General features: G+C 44.8%; 1 protein-coding gene across 1 annotated transcript in view; it reads left to right on the top strand.

The window, feature by feature from the left end:
* Nucleotides 1–8,351: 8,351 nt before the first annotated feature.
* LOC145419284 (ribonuclease inhibitor-like) overlaps nucleotides 8,352–26,374 on the top strand; it is a 166,033-nt gene continuing 148,010 nt past the window's right edge. The window contains exons 1-2 of the mRNA XM_080294908.1: nucleotides 8,352–8,401; nucleotides 13,582–13,758. Coding sequence (XP_080151034.1) covers nucleotides 8,352–8,401; nucleotides 13,582–13,758 — 227 coding nt within the window. The remainder of the gene's footprint in view (nucleotides 8,402–13,581; nucleotides 13,759–26,374) is intronic.

Here is a 26,374-nt window from a genome sequence, read left to right as displayed (position 1 = left end):
AACTCACAAAATGACCGCTCAGGTCCACTCTTATGACCAAATTTGGACTCTAACCAACAAAATAACCAATTCCCTACCAAACTACTTGAGACTCTAACTCAATTTCTTTGGGACTTCAACCCAGTATTTAAACTTTTCTTATCAGACTCTTAACTACTTTCATTTCTTCCTAGCAGAACTCTAACTGCATCAACTCATGAGATTTTCATCAAAATCAAAACAGACATCCACCAGTAACTTCAGTGAGTAGACTTAAATTTTATCATGTCCAATTTGGCACACTTTGGAAATAATTCAACAGGTAGTGCCTTACCTTTTGGATAAGCCGGCTTATGCCCACTCACTTCGACCACTGGAATTCATGTCTGCCCGTCAAACCACCTCAGAGACCACCAAATTTCTCCATCTAAACCTCCAATTCTCCCTCCTCAACCACCGGACGAAGCCCCCAAATGTTAAGATTCAAAAATTGAGGAAGGAGAGTACAAACCACCCATGGTCTGGAGGATCTTGGTCCAACAATGATTTTAATGAACACACGTGTGGGAAGACACTCTGTACGCAGACAGCCAGTAGTCCTCGACTCAATCAAAGCATGAACAGATATTTTATAGCATCAGGGTTTGTTTACTGACGCCCCTTCATGCGTCACCGGTACATTTTATACATAGATCAGATCAACATCACCATGACTTTTCACCCAGAAAATCATCTTCTATTTTCATGGCTGGCCCTTCCTGTCTACCTTTCAGTTCTTGTCTTGTTCCTCTTTCTTGCCGAGACAACAAGGAACGGTTCCTCTTTTACCGAGACACTTTTGCAGTTACAGCCAGACTAATGTGTGTGTGTGTGTGTTGACCTCACATGCTCTCTGTGTCACCTGTTGCACTTCTGACCTTTCACCAGAACGGAGGCTCACTGAGACTATGTGTATGTCTTCTACTAAATAAATGTTTTAATCAAGAACCTCTACTAAACATAATAACTGTGTGCATAAGCATCTTAAGGCCTTCTTAAAGCTATCTGTTACATTGTTAAAGCCTCGTCTTAGCCTGCTGCTCAAAATAACTTCCTGCTTTCACTTCTGCATACAACTTCCTGTCAGCCTGCAACTCAGTCTTTCTGAAAGAGACACTGTTTAACCCCTGAATGCAATATAAACTCCAGATTATATTATTAATGCAATGGTAATAATGATGAATATTTAACAATAGCAGTAAAATAATTTCCCTGCTCCACACTATCCACAATATGAACGTGGTGGCTGTGGACGAAGGATACACGGTTGATAAGCCGACGATCGAGGCCGAGCACGGATTAATAGTCAAACCGGCCGAAGCGTTGTATTTCGTATCGAACTTTACCCACGGCATAGATTACATAAATATGGACGTGCGGTGTATCGATTACGACGTGAGCGCGATGCAACCGTGTCTAATAGCGATATGCGGAGGGGACGACAGTTGTCGAAGGAATTACGGCAGGCTGTGCAATTCCGCTCACGAGATAGAAAACGACGCATGCAGAGCCAGTGAATTTGTGCAACAGGGGCTGCGAGAGCTGGCCATGCAGGAACGGAAAGCGAGGACGTACGAACTACCGGACTCGGCGCCGTTTCCCTGGCTGGACAGGCCACCTAAACCCCACGGCAGAAAGAAACGTTTCGTGTCCACGTGCATGGCAACCGCGGCGTTGGGGTTGGCCTGGCACACGTCGAACAGAGTTGATAAATTGGAAGAGCAGATGGACCTTTTGAAAAACAACTATGTCAAAATCTCTCAGGACATGGTCGAAGTCAGCAGGAAGCTCGATGATAATATAGCATTGGTGAATGGACGCCTAGACGAGCAGGAGATACAAATGCAGCGCAATAATGAGAAGGCCAACAAAAACTTTGCCCTGCTCAAAGAGACTATGATGAAAAACAGGGAAGCCTTGATGCGTGACATCAACGTCAAATTCTCCGTCACCATTAGCTACCAGATGTGGTACGCTCAGATGCAGAGCGTTACGCATCAAATGATGCAGGCGGCCATGCAGGTGAGGTTCATGGCCAGAGGGATCGAGAACTGTCTCAGGCAAATTGCATCGAAGCGATCCGGCAGTTTGGCCATAACGAACACCCTGTTCGAACATAAGAGTGTCCATAAGTGCACGTGGCACCAGGACGCTCTAGGCCGTAGGTCGATGATCGATTTTGTAATCGTATCAGCAGACCTGCGACCATATGTTCTGGACACTCGGGTAAAGAGAGGGGCTGAGCTGTCAACTGATCACCACCTGGTGGTGAGTTGGATCAGGTGGCGGGGGAGGACGCTGGACAGACCTGGTGCACCTAAACGCGTAGTGAGGGTGTGCTGGGAACGTCTAGCAGAGGCCCCAGTCCGTGAGATCTTCAACGCACACCTCCGGCAGAGCTTCAACAGCATTCCGAGGGAGACTGGGGACATTGAGTCCGAATGGACCATGTTCAGCGTCTCCATTGCCAAAGCTGCTGCATTGAGCTGCGGCCGCAAGGTGGTTGGTGCCTGCCGTGGTGGTAATCCCCGAACCAAATGGTGGACACCAGAGGTGAAGGGAGCCACCAGGCTGAAGAAGGACTCCTATCGGGCTTGGTTAGCCTGTGGGACTCCGGAGGCAGCCGACAGGTATCGACAGGCCAAGCGGAATGCGGCTCGGGCAGTGGCTGAAGCAAAAACTCGGGTGTGGGAGGAGTTCGGAGAGGCCATGGAAAAAGACTTTCGGACTGCCTCGAAGAGATTCTGGCAAACCGTCAGGCGTCTCAGGACGGGAAAGCGGTGCTCTACCTGCACTGTGTATAGTGCTGGCGGAGCGCTGCTGACGTTGACTGAGAAAATCTCCAGACAGTGGAAGGAATACTTCGAGGACCTCCTTAATCCCACTGACACGTCTTCCGAGGAGGAAGCAGAGGCTGGGGATGAGGGGAATGACCCTGCCAATTTCCGGGGGCGAGGTCACTGAGGCAGTTAAACAACTCCTTGGTGGCAGAGCCCCTGGTGTTGATGAGGTCCGCCCCGAGTTCCTGAAGGCTCTGGACGTTGTAGGGCTGTCCTGGTTGACACGCCTCTGCAATGTTGCGTGGAGATCAGGAGCAGTACCTGTGGACTGGCAGACCGGGATGGTGGTCCCCATCTTTAAGAAGGGAGACCGGAGGGTGTGTTCCAACTACAGGGGGATCACACTCCTCAGCCTCCCTGGGAAAGTCTATGCCAGGGTGCTGGAAAGGAGAGTTCGTCCGTTAGTCGAACCTCGGATACAGGAGGAACAATGCGGTTTTCGTCCTGGTCGCGGAACACTGGACCAGCTCTTTATCCTCTCCAGGATACTTGAGGGTGCATGGGAGTTTGCCCAACCAGTCTACATGTGTTTTGTGGACTTGGAGAAGGCATTCGACCGTGTCCCTCGGGGTGTCCTGTAGGAGGTGTTACGGGAATATGGGGTGTCTGGCCCATTGCTACGGGCCATGCGATCCCTATACAACCGTTGCAAGAGCTTGGTTCGCATTGCCGGCAATAAGTCAGACTCGTTCCCGGTGGGTGATGGGCTCCGCCAGGGCTGCCCTTTGTCTCCGGTTCTGTTCATAATTTTTATGGACAGAATTTCTAGGCGCAGCCAAGTGGCGGAGGGCTTTCGCTTTGGTGGCCTCAGAATCTCATCTCTGATTTTTGCAGATGATGTGGTTCTGTTGGCTTCATCGGGTGAGGGCCTCCAGCTCGCACTGGAACGGTTCGCAGCCGAGTGTGAAGCAGCGGGAATGAGGATCAGCACCTCCAAATCTGAGGCCATGGTTCTCAGCCGGAAAAGGGTGGAGTGCCCACTCCGGGTCGGGGATGAGTTCCTGCCCCAAGTGGAGGAGTTCAAGTATCTCGGGGTCTTGTTCGCGAGTGATGGGAGAAGGGAGCCGGAGATCGACAAACAGATTGGGGCTGCAGCTGCAGTAATGCGGACGCTGCACCGGTCCGTCGTGGTGAAGAGGGAGCTGAGTGTAAAAGCGAAGCTCTCAATTTACCGGTCGATCTACGTCTACCTCACCTATGGCCACGAGCTGTGGGTAGTGACCGAAAGAACGAGATCGCGGATACAAGCGGCGGAAATGAGCTTCCTCCGAAGGGTGGCTGGCCTCTCCCTTAGAGATAGGGTGAGAAGTTCGGCCATCCGGGAGGGGCTCAGAGTAGAGCAGCTGCTGCTCCACATCGAAACGAGCCAGCTGAGGTGGTTCGGGCATCGTACAAGGATGCCCCCTGGGCGCCTCCTGGGTGAGGTGTTCCAGGCATGTCCCACCTGGAGGAGGCCCCGGGGCAGACCCAGGACACGCTGGAGAGATTATATCTCTCGGCTGGCCTGGGAACGCCTTGGTATTCCCCCGGATAAGCTGGAGGAGGTGGCTGGGGAGAGGGAGGTCTGGGCCTCTTTGCTTAGGCTGCTGCCCCCGCGACCCGGCCCGGATAAAGCGGATGAAGATGGATGGATGAAGACGATCCGGCAGTTGCCCGAGCGGCATGTCTGTAATACAGGAACACCCCGGATTGTCCGAATTCCCAACGGTCGCCACCGCTCTGTACAAAGACAGGAAACTGTTCATAGTGCATACTTTCCCCAACACGGTGGAGAAAACCACAATCAGGGGTGTTATACCCATGCCTAAAATGAGCACCGACGGTATCCCTTGTTGGCCCGATTACAAGGTGTGGCTGATAAACGGCAAATATTACGAGCCTTCGGAATGTCACGGAAGGTACTGCCGTGCACCCGAGCCTCATCACACGTACCGAAGATGCCTAGAAAATCCCACGGACTGTAAGACCGTGTGCGCGCCGTGTCACAAAGGCGTATGCTATCAGAAGAACCAAGTCACCTGGATGGAAGGTGTGGTGACCGTGGAAATAGAATCGCCCCCTCTGAAAGCCTTTTCCCGGACGCATATATCGCAAGGCCCGGTGTCCTTTGCGGATCTGTTAGAGGACAACGTGACAGGAGGGCCTGAATTGGAGCTACTTAAGAATATAAACACAAGCATAAAACTCATTAGTCTCCACGGTGAACTTGACAACATAAGCAGAAACATAGAAGCGTTTGATAAACGTTACGATGAGATAACCGCTAGCAGGGTCACATTCGGGGGATGGCTTTCAGGTTTTGCCAGCGATGCCGCGCTGTGGACTTGTGTTGCTGTACTCATGGCATGGTGTACCGGCCTTTCTGCTGGGATAGCCTATATGATGTTCTGTGGAGGAGGAGGAGGAGGCTGCGGCGGCGGAGGTATTTCGCGGCCGGTTGGCGTGAAGCCTCGCTTTCGCCGAAGACCTAAGCTGCTATGAAAGGGTTGTCTGTTTCAAGACAATACGAACACACTGCTTTCACGTCGGGGTATTGTAATTGTAATGCATCTGTCAGTGTCATCCCTGTACGTTGTACATTGTTTGTGTGTGTGTGTGTATATATATATATGTATGTAATAAAAGTAAAAGAACTGGACTGTGTGGTGGCGTATGTAATCCATTGTCTTGTGAAAGACAAACCCAAAACCGACCCCCCGTTCGTCGCAGAGCTGTATAGCTGTTGTGCTTTCGGTCAATATAAAATTAAGACCAGGGTACAGTTTGCGCTTTTGTACTCGTAGTCTAACCAGAGTGTTGTTGATGATTTCTTCAGTGAGCCGGGAACGCGGTGTGCGGTACATGCACCGCGTTGCCCTCTGCGGGGAGGTGAAAGAAAAGCATCGTTAGACTTTGACATTTTCTACTGCTGTACTGCAATGGATACGGAGGGAGAGGACTGGGTTTACACTCTAGGTGCAACCGATGGGGTTTTCGTAAAGTGTGCTGTGACTTTAGTTCACACTGCCACACAACCCAACATAGTACGATGGAAGACTTCCAACTTTGGAGTTCTACGGCCATTGCCTGTTTGCAACATCAACTTTGAGATGATATGCGAAGCTCTGAGGTTTATGTTGACAGCGCCAGCCGCGCCACACCTTTTGGGCTTCACTATTCGGTGTCAACGCGTGTTGTGGGTGAAGACATTTTTTGTCACTCTCGTCTGCGACGAACCAGGCACCGTGCAGGAAACTGCAAAGATGCAGCCTTGGTTGATTAGAATTATGGGCCAGACTCTACTGCTTCATTTCTATCACGAGAGAGTGTTAACCCACATACTCGTAACTCACGAGGATCATACGCAAAAGATATCTAGAGAGCTCGTAGGATGGATACCGTGCTTTACGGATCTCAAAGACGTGGCTGAAGTGGATAGCGGGAGCTGCGTTTGTTCTACGCTTCGTGGACTGTGGACTGTCAGAGACAGACATGCGTACTTTCAACAACGTGTGATGCCGACTATTACACAGAGACTAACGCGTTGCACTCGCGATGTCGCCGATACCAGTTATCGAGAATTACTACTGAACATCGCCCGACACTCGGGTTGGATATTGCAAGGACATAACACCATATTGCAGGAGGTTGAGACGGTACACATCCTATCGATGCTGCCGGTGAATATGGGCCGTGATGTGCGTCGTGTGTACCCAGTGCAATCTATGTACAGATTAACGGACTGCCAAGGCGAGTCGCGTGCAGAGATGTATACGTGCCAGGCGAACGAAGAGCCTATGGCGTTTGTGTATAATCTAAAACAATGGCTCTCCTGGGTAGATGAAACTCCTGAGCTACACGGGGTGCAAGGGCACGTCTCCGACTGAGATGCAACGGTAACAGTGCCCTGCAACAGCCGTGTCGCGTCCCAACCGATGTCTGGGTCCACCGTATCATATGTTATTATCGTCAACATCTAATGTGTTTTGTGACTCTGCGTACCCATGTTTTAGAATGCTTTATGTGGCTTGTACCAACGTGTTAGAATGCTGTATGTGACGACACAATAATAAAGACATTTGTATCATTCTACCATCGTGTTTATTTTGTACATTGCACACAGATCAACAGAAAACAATGTGGGTTCAGTCTACACGACACATGACACCCATCCAACGAAAGCAAGGCAATCTACACTATGTGCACAGGACAATTCGGTTCAGGCTGTCTTCTGTATGCGTTACACGCATCTTGGACCGTGACCTTGGTCACAGGCTCCCTGGCGTCATCCAAGTCCCTTTGTATGGCCAGAGTGAGCACTTGCTTGTTTATGTATTCCGAAGCATTGAGTTGCAGTCCCACGTTGTCCGACAATGGTTTAACTGCAGGAATCAGCCGCCGAACATCGAGTCTTCCTCTTTGATCTCTGAGTAAATAGCGCAGACGCTGTCTCTCCAGCTCAGCCGAGTCCAGCTCTTTCTTGAGGTTCTGATACTCCTCCGTGTGATCCGCGACGAGCGCCGACGCGGTGCTGTCTTTGAGCAGAGCGATGTTTGCGTCTAAACTCGATATGTCTCGCGACACCGTGTGTATCGCCACATCGAGGTGCGCCTCCTCTTTCTTTCTCATGAGCACGAGCGTATTTTCTTGTTCCATCGGATGCATGTATAACGAAGTGAAAAAGTTCACTCCGCAAAAGAGCAGCGCGTCCGTCAAACAGCACACGGCCTCGGTCAGCCTATCCGACACTCCGGTCCGCCAGCGAGGCATTGCGAGCGCAGCGCGATACCATTGTTTGTTTTTTTGGGGGGGTTTATTTGGTTTTTTTTTACCTCGGACGTTGGCTAGCACTGTAGCATGCGCGAGTATCGCGTACTCTCAAATATGCGGTTGAATATAGGAGTGATGAGCCGGTAAGCGCTGTGAACGGGGTTGTTAGCAAACAGCCCCGTGCCGCTGATTCTAGGAGCCAGTCGATCGACCAGATTGCTCGTCGTTTCGTCGCTGACAAACTTGAGTTTCTTATCCGACGTGAGGCCCACGCCGTAAGTACCACAGAAAGCCACTCCTAATTCCTTGTGCATGATGTCCGTAATCCGTTTGTTTCCACTGGCTCTGTCGACCGTGTCCTTGAAGGGGTTGTGCACGGCGTCCAATACGCCTTTGTCTAAGTCTACGGCGTGCTGGGTTTTACAGAAAAGTCTCAGGTTGCTCTCCTCGCTACCTCTGCTCCGAGAATGCGATTTGGGTTTTACGGCGTGCACCGAAGTGAAAGGGTGAAGCAAGGTGGGTATGCAACTGTAACCTTCCGTCCGCATCCTCGGGTCACGCGTCAACGAGGAGGTCAGTCTCTCCGAACGACCGGTCGTAAAAATGTAAGGTCTGCGGTCGCCGCAGGAAGTGTCGGATTCGGGGCAGAAGCCGTTAAACGCGTCAGCTACCACCACGTCGTACGGACCTTGCGTGTCGATGTGAACGTCTCCTCCTCGCAAGTCTTTCATGTACATGTTAGAAATGTATAACCCCGGGGAGTCCATCGTATCTGGGATGATCGTCGATTCGCAGTACTGGTTGACGGATAGCAGTTGATGAGTGTTATGGCTGGTGGGTTTGCATATTACCCCTGTGCCCTGATCATTAAAAATGATGATTAAACAAAGTGTCAAACATACTTAAGTAGAAGGACTGATGTTTGTGTTAAAATACCCTCTTAAAGCTGAAATACTGATTCAGCTTCTTTACTCAAGTAAAGGTAAAAGAGTACAGGCTCTGAAATGTACTCACAGTATTAAAGTAAAAACTCCATCTTTGAAGGAAATTTCTGCCAGTTTTTGTGCAAAGTTACCTGAATTTCTACCTCCAACATTAATATGAGAAAATTATCTGAACTTTTATTCTAATAAATTTAATCAGCTTGAACATTTTGTAGCACAAAAGTAGAAAAAACCCAAAGGGAATCAAAAATAGCTCCGTTTGCTGTTGCCTGCATTGTAGATGGGCGGCTTTGCCTCAACACCTAAACAGGAAAATGAGTTTAGTCAAGTATTAAAGTGGGATTGAAGAGGTGAGGAAACCAGAGATCAGGTGTTGTGGTGCAGCATTAAGATAAGATGGGGCCTGATTATTTAAGACCTTGTATGTGAGGAGCAGCCAATGAAGGGAAGCCAAAACAGGAGAAATCTGCTCTCTTTCTAGTCCCTGTCAGGACTCTTGCTGCAGCATTTTGGATCAGCTGAAGGCTTTTCACTGAGTTTTTAGGACATCCTGATAATAATGAATTACAGTCGTCCAGCCTGGAAGTAATAAATGCATGAACTAGTTTTTCAGCGTCACTCTTTTTAGCGTTTTTTAACAACAAGCTTCTGTCTATTAGGGCTCTTGTCTCGCCGACTGCTGCCTCAGATCAGAGTCTTTCTCCTGTGTGCTCAGCTGTCTTAGAGCAGTTTGATCCCGTCTCCCTTAATGACTTGACTGCGGTAGTTCGTAACCTAAGATCATCACACTGCCCCTCTGATTGACTCCCCCCAACTACTCTTTCAAGGATTGTCAGGTTGGAGATTGGCCTATAATTAGCTAAGACAGCTGGGTCTAGGGATGCTTTTTAAGTAAAGGTTTAACTACAGCCAGCTAGGGATGGGTACCGTTTAGATTTGAAAACCTGCTAAATCAGAATCAGTTGCTGATGACGGCTTTTTTCTTTTACATTAATCACGTATAATCTTAACTCAAAGTGAACATAGACTTGATTGCTCAGATCAGCCAATTCAAAATGCTAATTCAATCAACTCTGAGTTCATGGCTAGACTCAGTTTGTTGGCCCTGCACCTTAAAACTATTCCCTGTTTGTCTCTCGTGTTTTTTGGATATTGTTTTCACATCTTATGTCACGGCTAGCGGGGCGAGCCATGTTGAATTTAATAAAGGACCCAAGATGCCGACACTGCTGTGAAGTGAGTGAGCTTTATTGAAACGGTGAAGTGCAGTGGAGATGGCCTGTGCAGAAGCTAAGATAACCTCTACTGAAAAAACTACAAAACTAACCTGAAACCTTAAACGGAGACACGGGGAGACAACACAGACGAACCAGCAACAAGCAGGAGAAAACAAAGGGCTCATATACACAAAAGAGCCATCAGGGAATGAGAAAAGGGAGACACAGCAGGATTCATTGGACATAACCAGACAAGGGGAAGCAAAAGTAGACACACTAACATAGGACATGGCACTGTCAAAATAAAACAGGAAGTGAACACAGAGACACAATACTAACACAGTACAGAGGGAACACAGAAACCAAAACCTCAGAACTAGAAAATCTTAATCAGAATGAAATTGTAACAAAAGACAATAACAATCAAAACAAAACCACTGAGTCCACAGACTCGGGACATACATCGGCTCAAACTGTGGTCATAAATATTTTGTACTTGTAAATCAGACTGTGTAGTTTTGAACTGAGTTTTGTAACATTGTGAAACAAAATATCTGGAAAGTTCATGTTTTTGCGTTCATTGATTTGTGTGTGTAAAAATGTAAAAATGTAATAAATGTAAGAAACATTAGAACTACTTTTGCTGACACAAAGTTTGGCGAGCACTGCAAGTTGTCCCTTTAAACCAGTCACTGATATAAAGAGAGCACCTTGTTCCAGGGCATCTGAGCATGGAGGGAAAGCTTTATGCAGGAGATGGTAAGAGCTGTTGGGACTAAAGAAACTGAGCAGAAAACTACAGACATCTGGAAACTGAGTTGTTAATTCTCAGTGGGATCAGCAGGACTAGCAAAGCTCCACCATGACAGTCATCTGATTGACTGAACCCATCCAAACATCACTTCATGGACCTTTAGCTTGTGTCTGTGTGTGGACAGACATAACATGAGCTAATTATACATTACTCCTCCACAGAGTGGACCAGCAGAGAGCAGAGGTTTCCACTGGTCAGTCTGCACAGCAACATCAAACACACCTGGACTCTGTGGTTATGGTTTGTAGTACTACGTTTACATTTGTTCTTTTCAGTCACCTCTATGCTGCACTTTGTGGACCAGAGGATTGTCAGTGTGTCCAACATAAGTCAGAGTTTGGGCTCCATGATTTCAGTCAGATTGGGGTGACTGTAGCTCAGGAGGTGAGCAGGTCAGCTACTAGTTAGGTTTGTGAATCAAACCCTGGCTGACAAATGTACTGGGTAACGTACTAAACCCAAGCTGCCCTCTGATGCATCCATCAGAGTGTGAAAGAAAGTATTTAAGCATAGAACAATGTGCTTGGTTGAATGAGGCATGTTGTATAAAAAGCTTTGTGTGCACAGAGTATCAAAGAGAGCTATATAAGAACCAGTCCATTTACCACTGGGTAATTCATATAGTCTTCTTTTCCAGCGGCTGGAGGACAACATCACCATGTTTGTGAAGAACGAGCTGAAGAAGATCCAGAAGCTTCTGAGTCCAGATCACCCAGAAACTTTAAAGAGCCAGATGGAGGATGAGGAGATGTTGAAGTTATGTGCGGATTAGTGTACAGTGATAGCAATTTAGTATGTTTTTAGAGGGGGGGGGGGGTTGTTTACCTCCGATGGGTGCTCTTTTTCGCTTCCGTTGCGTACGCCTTGAGTGCCGGTCCGAGTCTGATACAGGTATGTCGTCATGCCCCATGTGCAGTGTTGGTGCCCAGTCTGGATTTGTTACATCCATTTCATATGCTGGTTTGCCTGCAATAATGCCAAATCATAAGCTACTCAGTCGACATGACGTGGTTCTGCAGCATCACACATTAGCATGTTTTATCTCATTATCTATGACCTCAGCACATTGAAAATCACACTAAAAGCCTTTCAAGAGTGATATGAATTAATTTAGAACTCACCGGAAAGAAAATGCCGTGAGCAAACCAACAAAAAGCTGGGGATTGCAGAGAACTCGATATCCGCTCGTCTCACCGCTGCAATCCAAGCCTGACGTCTTTGTTTAGTAATATCGGATACATGGGATCCCTCACGTTGCCTCCAGGATGGAAAACGATGAAAAGAGAGCCCGTTATCCAGCTTCTGGCCTTCACGATCGTGTGATCTAACGTTGCAACCGACAACACAACACGTACGATCCATAGCTGAAATGGTATCCTTTGGCAGGCCTACTGTCATGGCGGAAGGGGGCGTGGCCCATCTCCCGTGACATCACGCTCCAAAGCCCTATAGGTGGGAAAATGTACCATGTCGACCAATCAAAAATGATATGGAAACATGACATTTGGTTTTTTAGCAAAAGGGGGAAGTTTTAGGAGTGACCAGCAAGAGAGAGCGAGTGAGCGAAAGAGAGAGAGAGTTTTGATACGTGAGAGATTTGTGACGTTTACCGTGTTTGGTCTCAAGTTAGTTTGTTGTCTTGTGTATTTAGTGTGTAGCTGTTGTTTTGTTTTGTGTGTCAGTTCTACTAGTGATCGTCACAGTTGCTGCCTTAAAGCCAACAAAGGCAGATTGCAGTGTAAACGCTGAGTGACACACCTGCTGTCAGACCTGCAGGTTTATCCCTGTGCTGTTCTCATATGTGTTAGAGTGACACAAACTATTGTTTGACACCTGATTGTTCTGTAAATAGTTTGAAATGATTATATGAAAAACGTCTGAGCCTTGGCTGCATTTTTTGGTAAATAGTACCATATAACTTTGTTGTTTGCAAAACGTGTGTGTATTTTTAAAAGTGTACAATCTCTATTTGCATTTCAAGTTATGAAGATGATTCGTTAAACATGTGTGTGGTTTTTACAGTCAAAATATCACTTTCTACTTGTATTTTAAAGTTTGTCTGAATTTAGATAAATTGTGCTGATACAGTTGGTCAAAATGAGAAAATAACAGATTGGCAAGATAAACTGTTTTTAAAGGTAAAATATAGAGGCCACATCAAAAGTAGTCAAGAAGGGTTAAAGGCTAAAAGCAAAGTTGTCACCAAGTACTGTTTATATTTGTGTGTATTGCTGCAGCTTTTTTGAGTATTAATTTGGTGCCTTTGTGTGAAATAATGGTATTGTGAGTGATCCATATAGTCACAAAGAATAGCCACTTGTTTCTGTGCTACCAAAGTTCCCCGGCTTTCATTCAAAATGTGTTTATCGTCAGCACCTGCACATTAAACTACTTAAACATTATAAATGTCTTCAAGCTCACACTGAGGCCTGTGGGGTACTATCAGCCACTGAGACAGTACACACATTTATATGTGTTTGTATATGAATATTTCATACTTTAAGACTGCCTGTTTATTTTAGGGAGATGAACAAAATACATTGGAATTGTACAAAATAATATCATGGATGATAAATTAAATAGATTTTAAGTAGATGCTTGTGCATTCTTAAAGTCTTATATGTTGAACTGAACTATGTGATCTGTTCAAAGCCTTAATCTTAATTTGAAGTGAAATGTGCATTTTGAGTTTATACACTATGTATATAAGGCGACCGTTTCCTTTTGCAGTATTTTTGTGTGGTGTACTTTTCTATGTCTTAACAAAAGGGGAACAAAGGTGTTTAAGTTCACCTAGGATGATGTGTTTTAATTTTCACATGGTCTTGCTTGAATTTGACCCTGACAAAGGCGTATGAACTCTGTCAGCTGTTTGGAGTTTCCATTTTCTAAACTTCTACATTCTGAACCTTCTTCAGCTCTGAACAGATGATGAAACACTGAATGATTTCAAGCTCACACTTTGTCTAATAAACTTACATCTTTCATTCTTTATACAGATTGAGTGTCTGTGGTTTGTCAGAGATCAGCTGTGATTATCTGGCAGCAGCACTGAAGTCCAACCCCTCCCATCTGAGACAGCTGGACCTGAGCAGGAACAACAAGCTGCAGGATTCAGGAGTGAAGCATCTGTGTGGTTTCCTGGAGAGTCCAGGATGTGGACTTGAAACTCTGAGGTCAGTCAGCATGTTTTAGTTGTGCTGAGATGAATATGATGTGAAAGTTGTGCTGACACTAAACTGCAGACATCAGGCTGATATTATACTGATCCACACTGAGGATCTTCATGGTAAAGTCTGTTTTCTTCTTCTCTGGTTTAGTCCATTGACTGCAGCAGAACAATGTTCACATTTCAAACCTTCAAAGAAGAAGAAAAATCCTCCACTGGATAATTCACTGTGAAACTCTCCAACTCTTCATTCCACCTTAAAGTCTGTCTGACACTGAAATCCAAAGCAAAATGTGTGTTTGCTTTACAGACAGCAGTCCAACACAAACATACACACATCATCCAAAACACAGTCCAACATCCAAATCTCCTCCACTGCCAGCATGAATGATGGGAAAGAGAAGGAGGAACACTCTGACATTCAGGGTTAGAATGAGTTTCATGAAGCAGACTGTGAAGATCAAAGCTGCATTAGAAAGCTTACATGAATGAATGAGTGGACAGAAGTGGACAGAGATCATCTGAAGCACTTCAAAGGCTTTAAATCAGCACATTTCTCTTTATTCTTTATCAACTCTGTTAGTTTCTCTCAGTTTTCTGTGGAATGAAGCTAACAGCAGGCTAATAAGATGCTGACCAATAGGTTTCTATTAAAGGTTGTAATTTGTATATGAAAAAGTGCTTTGGCTCAGCAGGGATCAGCTTACAGGTAGAATACAGCTGCTGGATGGGATTAGCATGTCATAGCTATCTACCAAACTGCTAACTGGGGGATTTCAGGCCATCTATGGATCATTTTTGCTAACTGTTTATTCAGCTTAGGCTCACAGGGCTGCAGTCTGTGCCCTAGCTGTCATAGGGCAAGAGGCGTGGTCCACCTGCACAGGTGAGCAGTCCATCACAGGGCCAACAGAGAGAGACAGAGAAGCACTCTCTCACATCCACACCTACAGCCAATTTAGAAGCACCAATGAACCTAAGCAGCATTTCATTGGACTGTGGGAGAACATCCAACCTCCACAGAAAGGCCAACAAGCTTCAACCTACAACCTTCTTGCTTTAAGGCACTAGTGCGAACCACTTTCCCCCATTTCAGCCCAAATCCTGCATCTTCCTGTTTCTGACTCCAGGCCAGCTCCACTAACACTTTCTCATCAGACACTGCCACCTAGTGGAGGAAGTCTTAGTTCCATTTGAAGCTTCAGATGACAGTTAGCTCCTTTACAAAGAGGTGGAGGTGGTGGGGCCACAGCACCATCATCACTGAGTGCCATAGGACACTTAACCTTTGTTTCCATATGCTGGGAACTTCCTGTTGTTCCAAGGAGGACTGGAAAATGTGTGAAAATCTCCCAGTCAGTTCCTCACAGCACACTTCAATCATTTCCCTCCCACAGCATCAGGACCAGGGCTTTTTCTCTCTTTGGTCCCACTAAGAGATTTCCACACAAACACCTCATCAGTGGGACTCTCAGAGCTACCAGCCCTTTGCTACAATCACAAAGCTCTTCATTGAAATCAATGATATCAAAGCTGGAATCAAATGAGTCCAAGTCTTCTGCTGATTCAGCATCACATTCATCTTTGCTCCTTGTTCTGCATCCCCACCATGGACTTCATTCCTTTCCAAGCCAGCCTTGAGTGTCCTTTATTCAGCTCATCCTCTGCTTTACTTTTACACCTGATTTTAGCTGCTTTATCTCTCTTTCAACAAGTTTCTGTGCCTCAATCTTTTTCTTCTCTCCCTCATAACAAGACAGCTTCTTCTGCCTGAGAACATGTTGGAGTGATTTACTAATCCAGGGCTGCTTATTGGGGAAAATACTTTCTGTTTCCAAAGTAATCCCCATTTTTCCCAGAAAGAAATGTAAGTAGAAATCGATGATCTAAGTGAGAACATGAGCCTTTAAAAAGTCCCAGTGGGTGCAGTCAAAGCAGTCCCTCAGTCCCAGTATATAGTCTTTGGTCCAGACTGGAGCAAGTGTGTGCCCAGTTTGAGCTCTCTTCAGTCCTGTGACCTGACAGACCCAGAGGGGCCATCACATCACATTTAGAAGCTCCCCTAATGGAGCCACAACACATGTCCAACACTTAGTCTGTCTTGTTGGACCAACTGGAAGAAATGATTCAAGGACTTAGTCACAGAACAGAGATTCAAATCTCCAAAATCCAACTGGCTGCATCAGGACATATAGTCTGAAACTCTGCACAGTTTCCTGTTTGAAGCTGCTTCCTGTTGGCTTCAGCCGTTTGGAGTTTCCATTTTCTAAACTTCTACATTCTGAACCTTCTTCAGCTCTGAACAGATGATGAAACACTGAATGATTTCAAGCTCACACTTTGTCTAATAAACTTACATCTTTCATTCTTTATACAGATTGAGTTTCTGTGGTTTGTCAAAGATCAGCTGTGATTATCTGGCAGCAGCACTGAAGTCCAACCCCTCCCATCTGAGAGAGCTGATCCTGTGGGAAAACAACCTGAAGGATCCAGATGTGAAGCAGCTGTCTGATCTTCAGCAGAGTCCAGACTACAGACTGGAGACTCTGGTGTAAGTAGAGTGATGGAGTGAGTGGGTGGTGCTGTCAGCAGTATTGTACTAAACACAGTCAGTATGAAGCAAAGATCCAGTGTTTCCTGTAAAGCTGCAGCTTCTCAGTGAAGCTGTGAGAGGAGAATGGTGACAGGCTTCAGGATTGGACACAAACACTTCCTGTTTCTGACCTTTATGGTCACCATAGTAACGGCTGACACGCTCTGATCAAACACTGTCAACAGCCAATCAGCTCTCTGAACAAAGCAGCACGCAGACCAATGACTGCATTCGTTTCCAAGTTTAAAGCAGTGAAGAACACAGTCTGTAGGTGAGGAAGAATTTAGTGAGAGCAGATGTTTGGATGGAATTCCTCCAGTTAACAGCTGGAACCGTCCATCTGGATTGTTGGGCTTGTTGTTGGGGTTCCTACAGAGCTCAGAGTGGACACACCAAGGTTCTTCTAATGAATGAAAGTCCAAACTCAAACTAGGAGGGAAAAACATTTTCATCAACTTCAATAAAAATCCAAAGATTAGAAAAAGTGAAGCAACAATGAGTCCTAGTACAGTCCCAGCACTGAAGTCCCTGCTGCTCTTTATACTGGATGTGCTGCATCACTGACTGACAGCTGATGAAGAGTCTCTGGAAACACTCGTTTATCTCCTCTGCTCTTCCTTCTTCTCTCTGCAGGTGGAGGTGGTGATGGTAAACAGGACGGTGTGTGTGCTGAGAGAGGAGGAGCTGTGTCCTGATGATCCAGAGAGGTTGAAGCAGCAGCAGCTTGTGTGTAGAGACGCTCTGACTGGGCCATGTTACTGGGAGGTGGAGAGGAGAGCTTCATCCAGCAGTGACTGACAGAGGAATGAGAAGAAGTGCAGATGACTGTCAGTGCTGCAGAGTGAACTGCTCTGAGAACAGCTCCACTGTCAGACACAATGTAGAGTCCAGCATCATCCCTGTGTGTCCCTCTGGATCTGACAGAGGATCATCAGTGTATCTGGACTGCTCTGCTGCTGCTCTGTCCTTCTACAGTCTCTGCACAGTCTCTGTCTGACTCTGGCTACATTTTTGGCATTTATATTCTTGGTTGCTCTCTTTATATTTTTCACATTCAAAATGTGCCCATCTTTGGCAAGATTCACACTGCACCTGGAAAGGAAAAATAAATGGCTCATATTCTGTTTGGTGAATACTATTACTCAACATTTTAATTATGATTGGCAAGTAATGATACTAAGACTTATGTGTTTCTTTTGTTTTGTTTTGTTTTACCATTTCAATCATGCTGCGGTCAGCGTTAGCATCTAACATGGAGAAAACAATGCAGTAGTCCTCAGCGTTCGCTGAAACACAATCATAGTTAGGTTTTAATCAAACATTATTTATTGAATAATTAAAAAATAATAGTACATTTTTTCCAAATATACTTCCTGGAAAATTAGTCTAAATTAGACTTTGAGAAGGGTCTTATCTGAAAGTGTTTGAAGAGCACTATTTGTACTGTGCTGTTTGAAAAGCACTATTTAAATTGGAAGTACGCACTAACGTGATAAGGACTTTACTGGACTTACCTCGATTTTCAAGTAGGGTGCAAGCTATCTGCATTCGCTCCAGCACAACTGGCTCTGTAGTGGTTGACACCTCACTGACCTCTCCAAAATCAAGGTAGTGTTCTGCAAACTGTGAGATTGATCATAATTAGAATGTAAAGTCTTAATTAGGTAAAGGATAGGATAATTATAAGCCACAAGGCTTCAGCCTATTCCTTTTTCCGTTACTGTATGATTAAGTACTTCTATGTAAAATGATCATCTTTGTTGTTGTTGACCGAAATAACTTTCACTTCACTTAAATTCACTTAAAGTCTTAATTCTAGCTAACAAGAAACTGAATCATTTGAATAAGGGTTACCTTTAACAGTAAAACTCCACAACTGCTGGAATCCTGTCGCTTGTTGTGTTGCATAGTCTGTAACTGCCACTCCATGGTGTCTTCATGCCCTCTCATCCTCAGAAAATTCCTAGTTGAACAAAAGTGTTTGTAATGAAACAAGTTTTTTTTTTTTAATCTAAGAATAACACCTCAGTATCATACATACCTCCAGTTGCACAGAATTTTCCTGTCATAAACACCTTCATTCCCATGGGGTCTATGAGCAGTATTTTCTGTGCAGAAATGTTGACAATCTAAAGAAAAAGTTAAATTAAAAATTACAATTGTTTGTGCCACTGAAAACTTATTTAAAAATAACACTTTGTGCAAGAAACTGCTTCACAACAAATTATGCAAATTAATAACAAAATGAACACATACCACAAGAATCCAGTGTGTACCAAAGTTCACAGGGCACAGCCACGTCTTCAACTGGGAACTTCATCTGTGGGATTGGAAGTGCAGAGTAATTTGGATTTACTTAGGTACCATGCGTCTCAGGGTGTTTTCAAATATAGTCTTCTTTAAAGGAACCGAACTCTTTCCTCAGCAACAGAAAGGAGTCAACTGTTTGGACCACTTCTGAGCTTTCAACATACCAGTTGAGGCATCTGAACTGCCCAGAAAACAACGAGCTTGCAACTACTGAACAGAGCAGGTGTGCAGCATTCTGCACAAGTATACAAAAATGTTATAGAACAGTAAATAGGTTTTTTTTTTTTTTAATTTCAAAATTAGTAGGTAAATGACATTTCTTACTTACCTTTCGTCTGTCAATAACACGGTGCAGATATGCATCAATGACCTGTTTTGAAAAATCTGAGTTTATACAACAACAGCAACAATTTTTGAAGTAACTGCTTGAGTGCTGTACACAAAAACATCTAAAGGAATAGAATTGCTGATAAAGGTTCTTTCTGCATATACTGAAACTGGGTATTATGATGTCACAACATCTGTGTTGTGGTTGATAACATTTTTTCCTATTGAAGTGAATGGGTGAAACCTTATCAGAGTTTTGCTATACAAACCCCCCGACCTACTCGCACATTTTAAACTATTAATGGTCTCTGCACTGCAAATGCTTCAGAAGGAGCAGAACCTCGAAATCAGAATCAATAATGATAAGTTCTCTTACCTCATCAGAAAGCCACCGTGACCCCTGCAGTGTTCGAAAAGAGGAATCCAATAACTTGTATGGTCCAACAGCTGCCTCCAAGCGCCCAGTATCCTTTGCACGCCATAGCCTCTTTACTAAAAGAAAAATATGATAAGTTAGCTTAGGCATGCATGAGATTTCTAGTGGATACGCTTGGTAAAGGCCAACGGGCCACAACAGGAAAAAGTCAATACAATAGGCATGCATTTACACGCAGAGAAATAGGAAAGGTACAGCGGGTGGGCAAAAGAGAAAATTACTGACAGGCAGATCCATTTCCAGACTTCCACAAGCTCAGTGCATGTTTCTTTACATCTAATATGAGTTGAAGACTGCAAAATGCAAACAAAGTCATGCAACAGTCAATTAAGTTGCAACGCCAAACTGGCAACAAATGACCAACTGGTCAAAAAGAGTTGTTCACTATGTCACCTTCATCTTCTAAGCTTTGTTTCTGGGAGGGAAGTTCTTGTTCACGCGTTTCTGGTCCTGGAACACAATTAAACTCCTTGTGTCAGCCGTTTTGGGTGCATAATGAATCCTCTGGACTTTGCTGGCACTGAGGGTTAGCAGTAGGATGGCAGGGAGGCATCTTCAGGTCTGTGCTGCTGTTCACCGTCTGACTGCGAGTTGGGTATTTTTAATTGTCACTGATATTTACATGGTGGCTTCTTCTGTATGGCTTGATATGGTCAATGCTGTAGTGATTTCTTAAAGTTGCTCCTTCTGTGTTTTTTAATCTCACACATTTGCCAGCGATGTCTTGAATGGTGTAGGGTCCTGAAAAATCTGGATCAAGTCTTCCTCCCTTCCTTCCACGTTTCATGTTCAAGAGAAGAACTTCATCTCCAACGCTGTACACAAGGTTTCTGTACTTCTTCTGGACTCGTCTAGCATAAGCTTCCTTTTGTAAGTCTTGGGACTTTGCCATATTTTCCTCTACAGTTTTTTTTTAAACTTGCTCTTGTGCGTCTCTTGTAGAAGATACAAAGTCACCGTAACTCGACTCCTCAGGGAGAATGATGGAGGACAGCTAAAATTTTCACATTTTAAATTACAATTAGTTCACCACCAGCACCTTTGTTTTGGCCACATTCAGTTTCAGGTGATTCTCCTCACGAACCGACCAATCAGTCCTCTGTACTCCTCTTCCCTTCCCATTCCCTCTTTAATCCAGGATCTCAACCAGTTTGTTATGTTCTCTCTTATAACTTAACTGGTAAAGTAACAACACATTTTTGGTTGTTAGTAACTTACTTTATTAACCATGTTGTGGAAAGGCACAGGCATATCAATGCGCACATGCACCACGCTTGGTGTTCTCTACTTTACCACAAAATATAGACTGATTTTACTAAATACATCACAGCTCCTCCCATCCAGCTTTGATGAACACATTAAGTATCAAACAATCGAGATATTTTCAGGTAAATGCCGTAACCCAATAATTGTACTTAAACTGAAATATGACACCTATTCAGTGATTTACAACATAGAGGTAGGTTGTTTCCTCTTAAACATTTTAACCGCTTTCCTTACAAAATGAACTGGAAACCTATAAGTTCAGTCTCTGAGGTGCTCTGCAATTTCTCTCAGGGTAATGTCTGCCTGTTTGGTCAGAGTCCATAGTGCTCTGTGTGGAAAGTTCAGGTGTTTGAACATTGGTGGTTTCACGTAAACCCTGAACCTCAGGTGGTGAAGCGAGGGCAAACTCTTCTGAATCTTGAGGTGTAGATGTGTCCTCTCAGGTTGCTCTGGAACTACGTGACATTCTGCATCTAGAATCTGATCAACATGTCTACGCCAGACTAAGTTGGCTCCAACATTTATGGTGTATATCAGCGGTCCGGTCCGTGAACGAATCGTGCCAGAATGCCTTTTCTTACTTGGGTCTCTGTAGTCTCTGGCGAGAACTTTTTGTCCAACATTGACGAACCTGGTTTTGTTTCTTTTTGCTTCCACCATGGAAGACTGTTTATCTTGGACATCCTTGCGAATGTCTGGTTTCAGCAAATCTAGATGTGATCTCAGATCTCATCCCATGAAGAGCATTGCAGGTGTGTGTCCAGTTGTTGCATGGTTGGTAAGACAGTAAAAAAATTGTCAATTTTCTGTTGTAGCGGTTTCCCCTCTGTGCGACTGGCTGGTTCAGCTTTGTTGCAGGATGATGGGGAGCTGAAGTGATATGTCTTACGAGCTGTTGTGGCGGACCTGTGCGTGCAAACGGTGACCAAAGACTATTGATCGTGCTGGCAGCTGTTGCTTGCTTTACGGGGAAGATTTCTGGCCACTTTGAGTGGGCATCAACCACAACCAGGAACATTTGGTCCATAAATGGGCCAGCATAGTCTATATGAATACGTTGCCATGGAGCAGATGGCCACTCCCACGCGTGTACAGGTGCTGTTTGAGGCTGGCGCAGCGTCTGCTGGCAAACAATGCAGGATTTAGCCATATTCTCCATTTCACAATCAGTGCCTGGCCACCAAACATAGCTTCTAGCAAGACCTTTCATCTTAACACCCAAATGTCCATCGTGCAGTGAGTCCAGTACCTTTGTACGTAGTTTGGGTGGCAGATGACACGAGTTCCCCACATGACACATCCTTGGCAAACGGATAGTTGGTCTTTGCGGGTGGAGTACGCAGAGAACTGAGTGTCACTACAGGACGGCCAACCATTCACAGTAAGATCATTTGACAAGATTGTGTTTTGGCTCGTTTCTCTTTTCACCTGAGCACTTGTGACAGGTAGGGGTTCCATTTGTGTAACATGAAACACAGTAGCTGGATCAGTCATTTCTTCGGTGGGTTGCATGTGTGGAAGACGTGAAAGTCCATCTGCATTTCCATGTAGCTTTGTCCCTTTGAACTCAATGGTGTAGGTGTGTGCACCCAGGAACAAAGCCCAAGCAAGCGTACGCAAGCCATGGTTGGAATACCTTTCTGAGGGTTAAAGATGGACACCAGCGGTCGGTGGTCTGTGATCAGGGTGAAGTGTCGTCCATATAAATACTGATTAAACTTCTTCACTCCCCACACTAGACTGAGTGTTTCTCTGTCTATCTGCGTATAGTTGTGCTCGGCTGCATTTAGGGACCTTGAGGCAAAGGCAAGTAGTCGTTCGGATCTATCAGGCATTTTGTGAGATAGCACGGCACCAATGCCATATGGTGAGGCATCACAGGCGAGGCGAAGTGGTAGCTTGGGGTCAAGGTGTGTCAGAACCTCCTCTGATGTAATGAGCTGCTTAACTTAACTAAATTAAATGCCTCTTCATAGTTTTTTGTCCATTTCCATTTGACATTTTGTTGCAGCAGAGTTCAGCGGGTGCAGGACTGTTGAAAGGTTTGGTAGAAACTTGTGGTAATAATTAATTAAGCCCAAGAATGAACGTAGCTGACTCACATTTTTAGTGTCTGGTGCCTTCAGGACTGCTTCAACTTTGTCCTCGGTTTTGTGGAGCCCATGTCTGTCGATCTTGTGTCCACAATACTCAATGGCATCCTTGAAGAACTCACATTTGTTTTTGTTTGCTCTCAATCCATATTTTTCTAGCCTGGCCAGGACTGCTGTTAGGTTAGCCAGATGAGTCTCCTCATCAACACCAGTGACTATTATGTCATCCAGAAAACACTGTTCCTGGAATGCCTTGTAGGACCTGATCCATGGCACGTTGCCATACTGCTGGGACACTGGCAATACCAAATACCAGCCTGTTGTACTGATATAGGCCTTTGTGAGTGTTTATCACCACATATTTCCTGGATGTCTCTTCTACTTCCAACTGGAGATAAGCCTGGGCAAGGTCAGTTTTTGAAAAGTGTTTGCCACCTGCGACTGCTGTGAATATGTCTTCTATCCGCGGAAGTGGGTACTGATCTATGTGGAGAACTGGGTTCACTGAAACCTTAAAATCACCACAGATCTGCACTCTGTCACTTGCTTTCTTGCTTACTGACACTATTGGTGTAGCCCAATCTGACCATTCCACCTTGGTGAGTATTCCTTGCTCTTCCAAGCGCTGGAGCTCTGCTTCGACTTTGGGGCATAAAGCATAAGGTACAGGACGTGCCTTGTGAAATCTTGGTTTTGCATTGTCCTCCAGTATGATCTGTGCTTTAATATTTTTCAGGGTGCTGATTCCATCTTTGATCACCTGGGCACGGTTATTAAGTTTCTGTTTCAGTCTTTCATCCACAGAATGTGCACTCAGGCCTCATTCCAGTCTCATTGACATAAAGTTCCAGGTTGCGTTTCTTTTTCTCATATTCCACTTTCACTTTTCCCAGAGGAGTTATTCTTTCACCTGTGTATGTTTTCAGTTTCACCGAGGTGTGTTTCAGTTTCAGATTGGGGAATTTGTCTCTGTAATCTTCATATAAGATCAGTGAGAGGGCAGACCCAGTGTCCAGTTCCATCTGTAACTCAACCTCTTGTATTTTTGGTGTGAGCCATATTGCATCATTGTCTTTCTCTTGCATTGTGTACAGCTCCAGGCATGCCAAATCCTCCTGAGAATCATTTGAGTCTTTCTCAGTTACTTCATGCAGCTTTCGGTCTCTTTTGCACATTTAGTTTTTGTTTGATGCTGCGCAACAAGTTGTATGTTTTTCCTCCCATGACACTCAGGAACACAGCAACTTTCCTCTCATCCTCTATTTTGTTAGCCAGACAATATTGTTCATCTCTCACCACATATGTTGTTCAATCCTCTTTGCCATTATCAAAAATGTCCATTTGTCCAACGCCTCCTGACATTTTCTCAGTATTTTCAAAAACATCCTTCACTTAAAAGAACTGATGTTACTCACGTCCTCTCTGCAGCGCACTAGCCAGGCGAGTGAGTTAGTATCCACACGGATGATTAGTTGTTTTTGCCGTAACCTTTTTCGTGTCTTTTGGCCACTTTCACAAGGATTTCCCCCTCCTGTCGTCCAGTGCACATTGGAGATCCGTTTTAATGCCATTTTTCGGCTAAATTATCCACACCCACTGCCGCGCTATGCATTCTGGGATATGTTGGGCCACGAAGTCTACACTGCCACAGCCTTAAAATTCAGGGAAATGAAGGACGCATTTCACGGCCGCATTTGCAGCAGCCTTTGAATTGGGACAGCCTTCGGCGCGCCACTGTGACGTAATCGGCCTTGAAATGCGTACTTTAAGGCTGCAGACCCTGAATTGGGATACAGCCACTGACATGAGACAACCCTTCACAATAAAACAGGAAACAAGAAACAGACGCAGACTTGACACTGAACCTATACTAAACACGAGACACAACCTAAGAACTAATCCCTCACTAAGAATAACAGAAACATGGAATACCAATAAACAAAAGCATCGGGATACAAACCATAATACAAAGTAATATAAGAACTGAAAATGCTGGGTCAAAATGACCCAGAACCGTGACAAAAGCCCAGAGTTCAGTTTGGTCTTGAATTCTTTTAGTTTCTTCTCCACGTTCAACGACCGATTTACTTTTTGGTCCTTTGTGAGATGAATTTCCAAATATCTTATTTCTGATTTAACAGGAATCTTACAGTTTATCATTTATGGCAAAGAGTTCACAGTTATTAGGATTTAACGTTAATCCAGATGTCTTGGAGAGTTTTTACATTTTTCACTAGTTATTGGAGCTTGATTTGTTTTATCTTGAAGATGGCTGTTAGAAAGTGTGTGTGTGTGTGTGTGTGTGTGTGTGTGTGTGTGTGTGTGTGTGTGTGTGTGAGTGAGTGAGTGAGTGAGTGAGTGAGTGAGTGAGTGAGTGAGTGAGAGAGAGAGCGCGAGAGGTTGCGTCTTGATTTAAATCGAGTAGTTAATAGTCAGTAAGTGTCCGGCTGCTCCTGTATGCGATTAGAATGATGCCACCTTCTCCCATAGTCCAGCCAATGATGCGATTCACATTCGTGTATATACGCAGCTAATCAACATGGTTGACAGGCTATGACAGCGTCCTTATGTGTTTTAGCTAGCAAAGCGGCGTGGCTGATGCGGAGTGATACATCTGCTGTTGTCAGGCCTGCAGGTATCAGGCTGTTGTTCTCCTTTATCTCATAGTGGACAGAAATTATTTTTTGCAGTGGCACAAATAATTTGTGTGGCATCAGATTTGATGCCGAACAGCTGATTGTTCTGTAAATAGTTTGAAATGTTTATTTTAAAAACGCCTTGGCTGCATTTTTAGGTGAACAGCTGCAAAAAACTTTGTTGTTTGCATAACTCACATAACTCATAACTCAAACATTACAAAATCCAAACGCTGAACTGCACCTATGCTTCATTCCAACACATCAAATTAATGACGTTCCTTTCAATAAACCTTGGACACACACAATTAACAGGAGTAACATCCCCACTAATCTGCCTGTTAAACCTAGCTAACCCAGCCTAGTCTTCCGTACATACTGGCGATGGGTATTTATGTACCTCCATACCGTCAGCTGTGAGGAAGACAAACTGTCTTAAACACAAACTGCGGCGGTACTCCCAAGCCAATGGCTTCAGCCGCCTGATACACAATGGAAAGCAAATCAGTACAACGCCTAATGCAGGTGAAACTGCTGAAACCTAACAGGGGAATAAGACTCCTGATTGAAACAGCTGTGTGAAGCCACAGGCTTACTCTAAAAGGCAACAGCAAACCATAAAACTCTCACCAATAAAACTATATATAAATAATCCAATAAAACCTACAAACTCTTCTGTTGACAAGTTGTTGTGGCTCCTCCAGCAAATGTCCGCAGCAGGCTAAACATGAGGACGCTGATGACGACAACAACAAACACATGAGATGCACTTCTGCACTATTTGCTCCTTTAATTCCACATGTTACTGTCCACTATACAAATCAGCACATCGAACTATTAAACAAATGCACAGACTGCACAAACACAATGACTGCAACTCACAAAGAATTACACCAATTACTACACCAAACTACAACATCGGCCTATGGCATCAATTAGTGCATAAAACATACATCAAGTTA

This window comes from Astatotilapia calliptera, chromosome 3, assembly GCF_964374335.1.
Source record: "Astatotilapia calliptera chromosome 3, fAstCal68.1, whole genome shotgun sequence".
NCBI classification, from domain to species: Eukaryota; Metazoa; Chordata; class Actinopteri; order Cichliformes; family Cichlidae; genus Astatotilapia; species Astatotilapia calliptera.
Note: the sequence above shows the minus strand (reverse complement) of the source record. Positions and strands in the feature narration are given on the sequence as shown.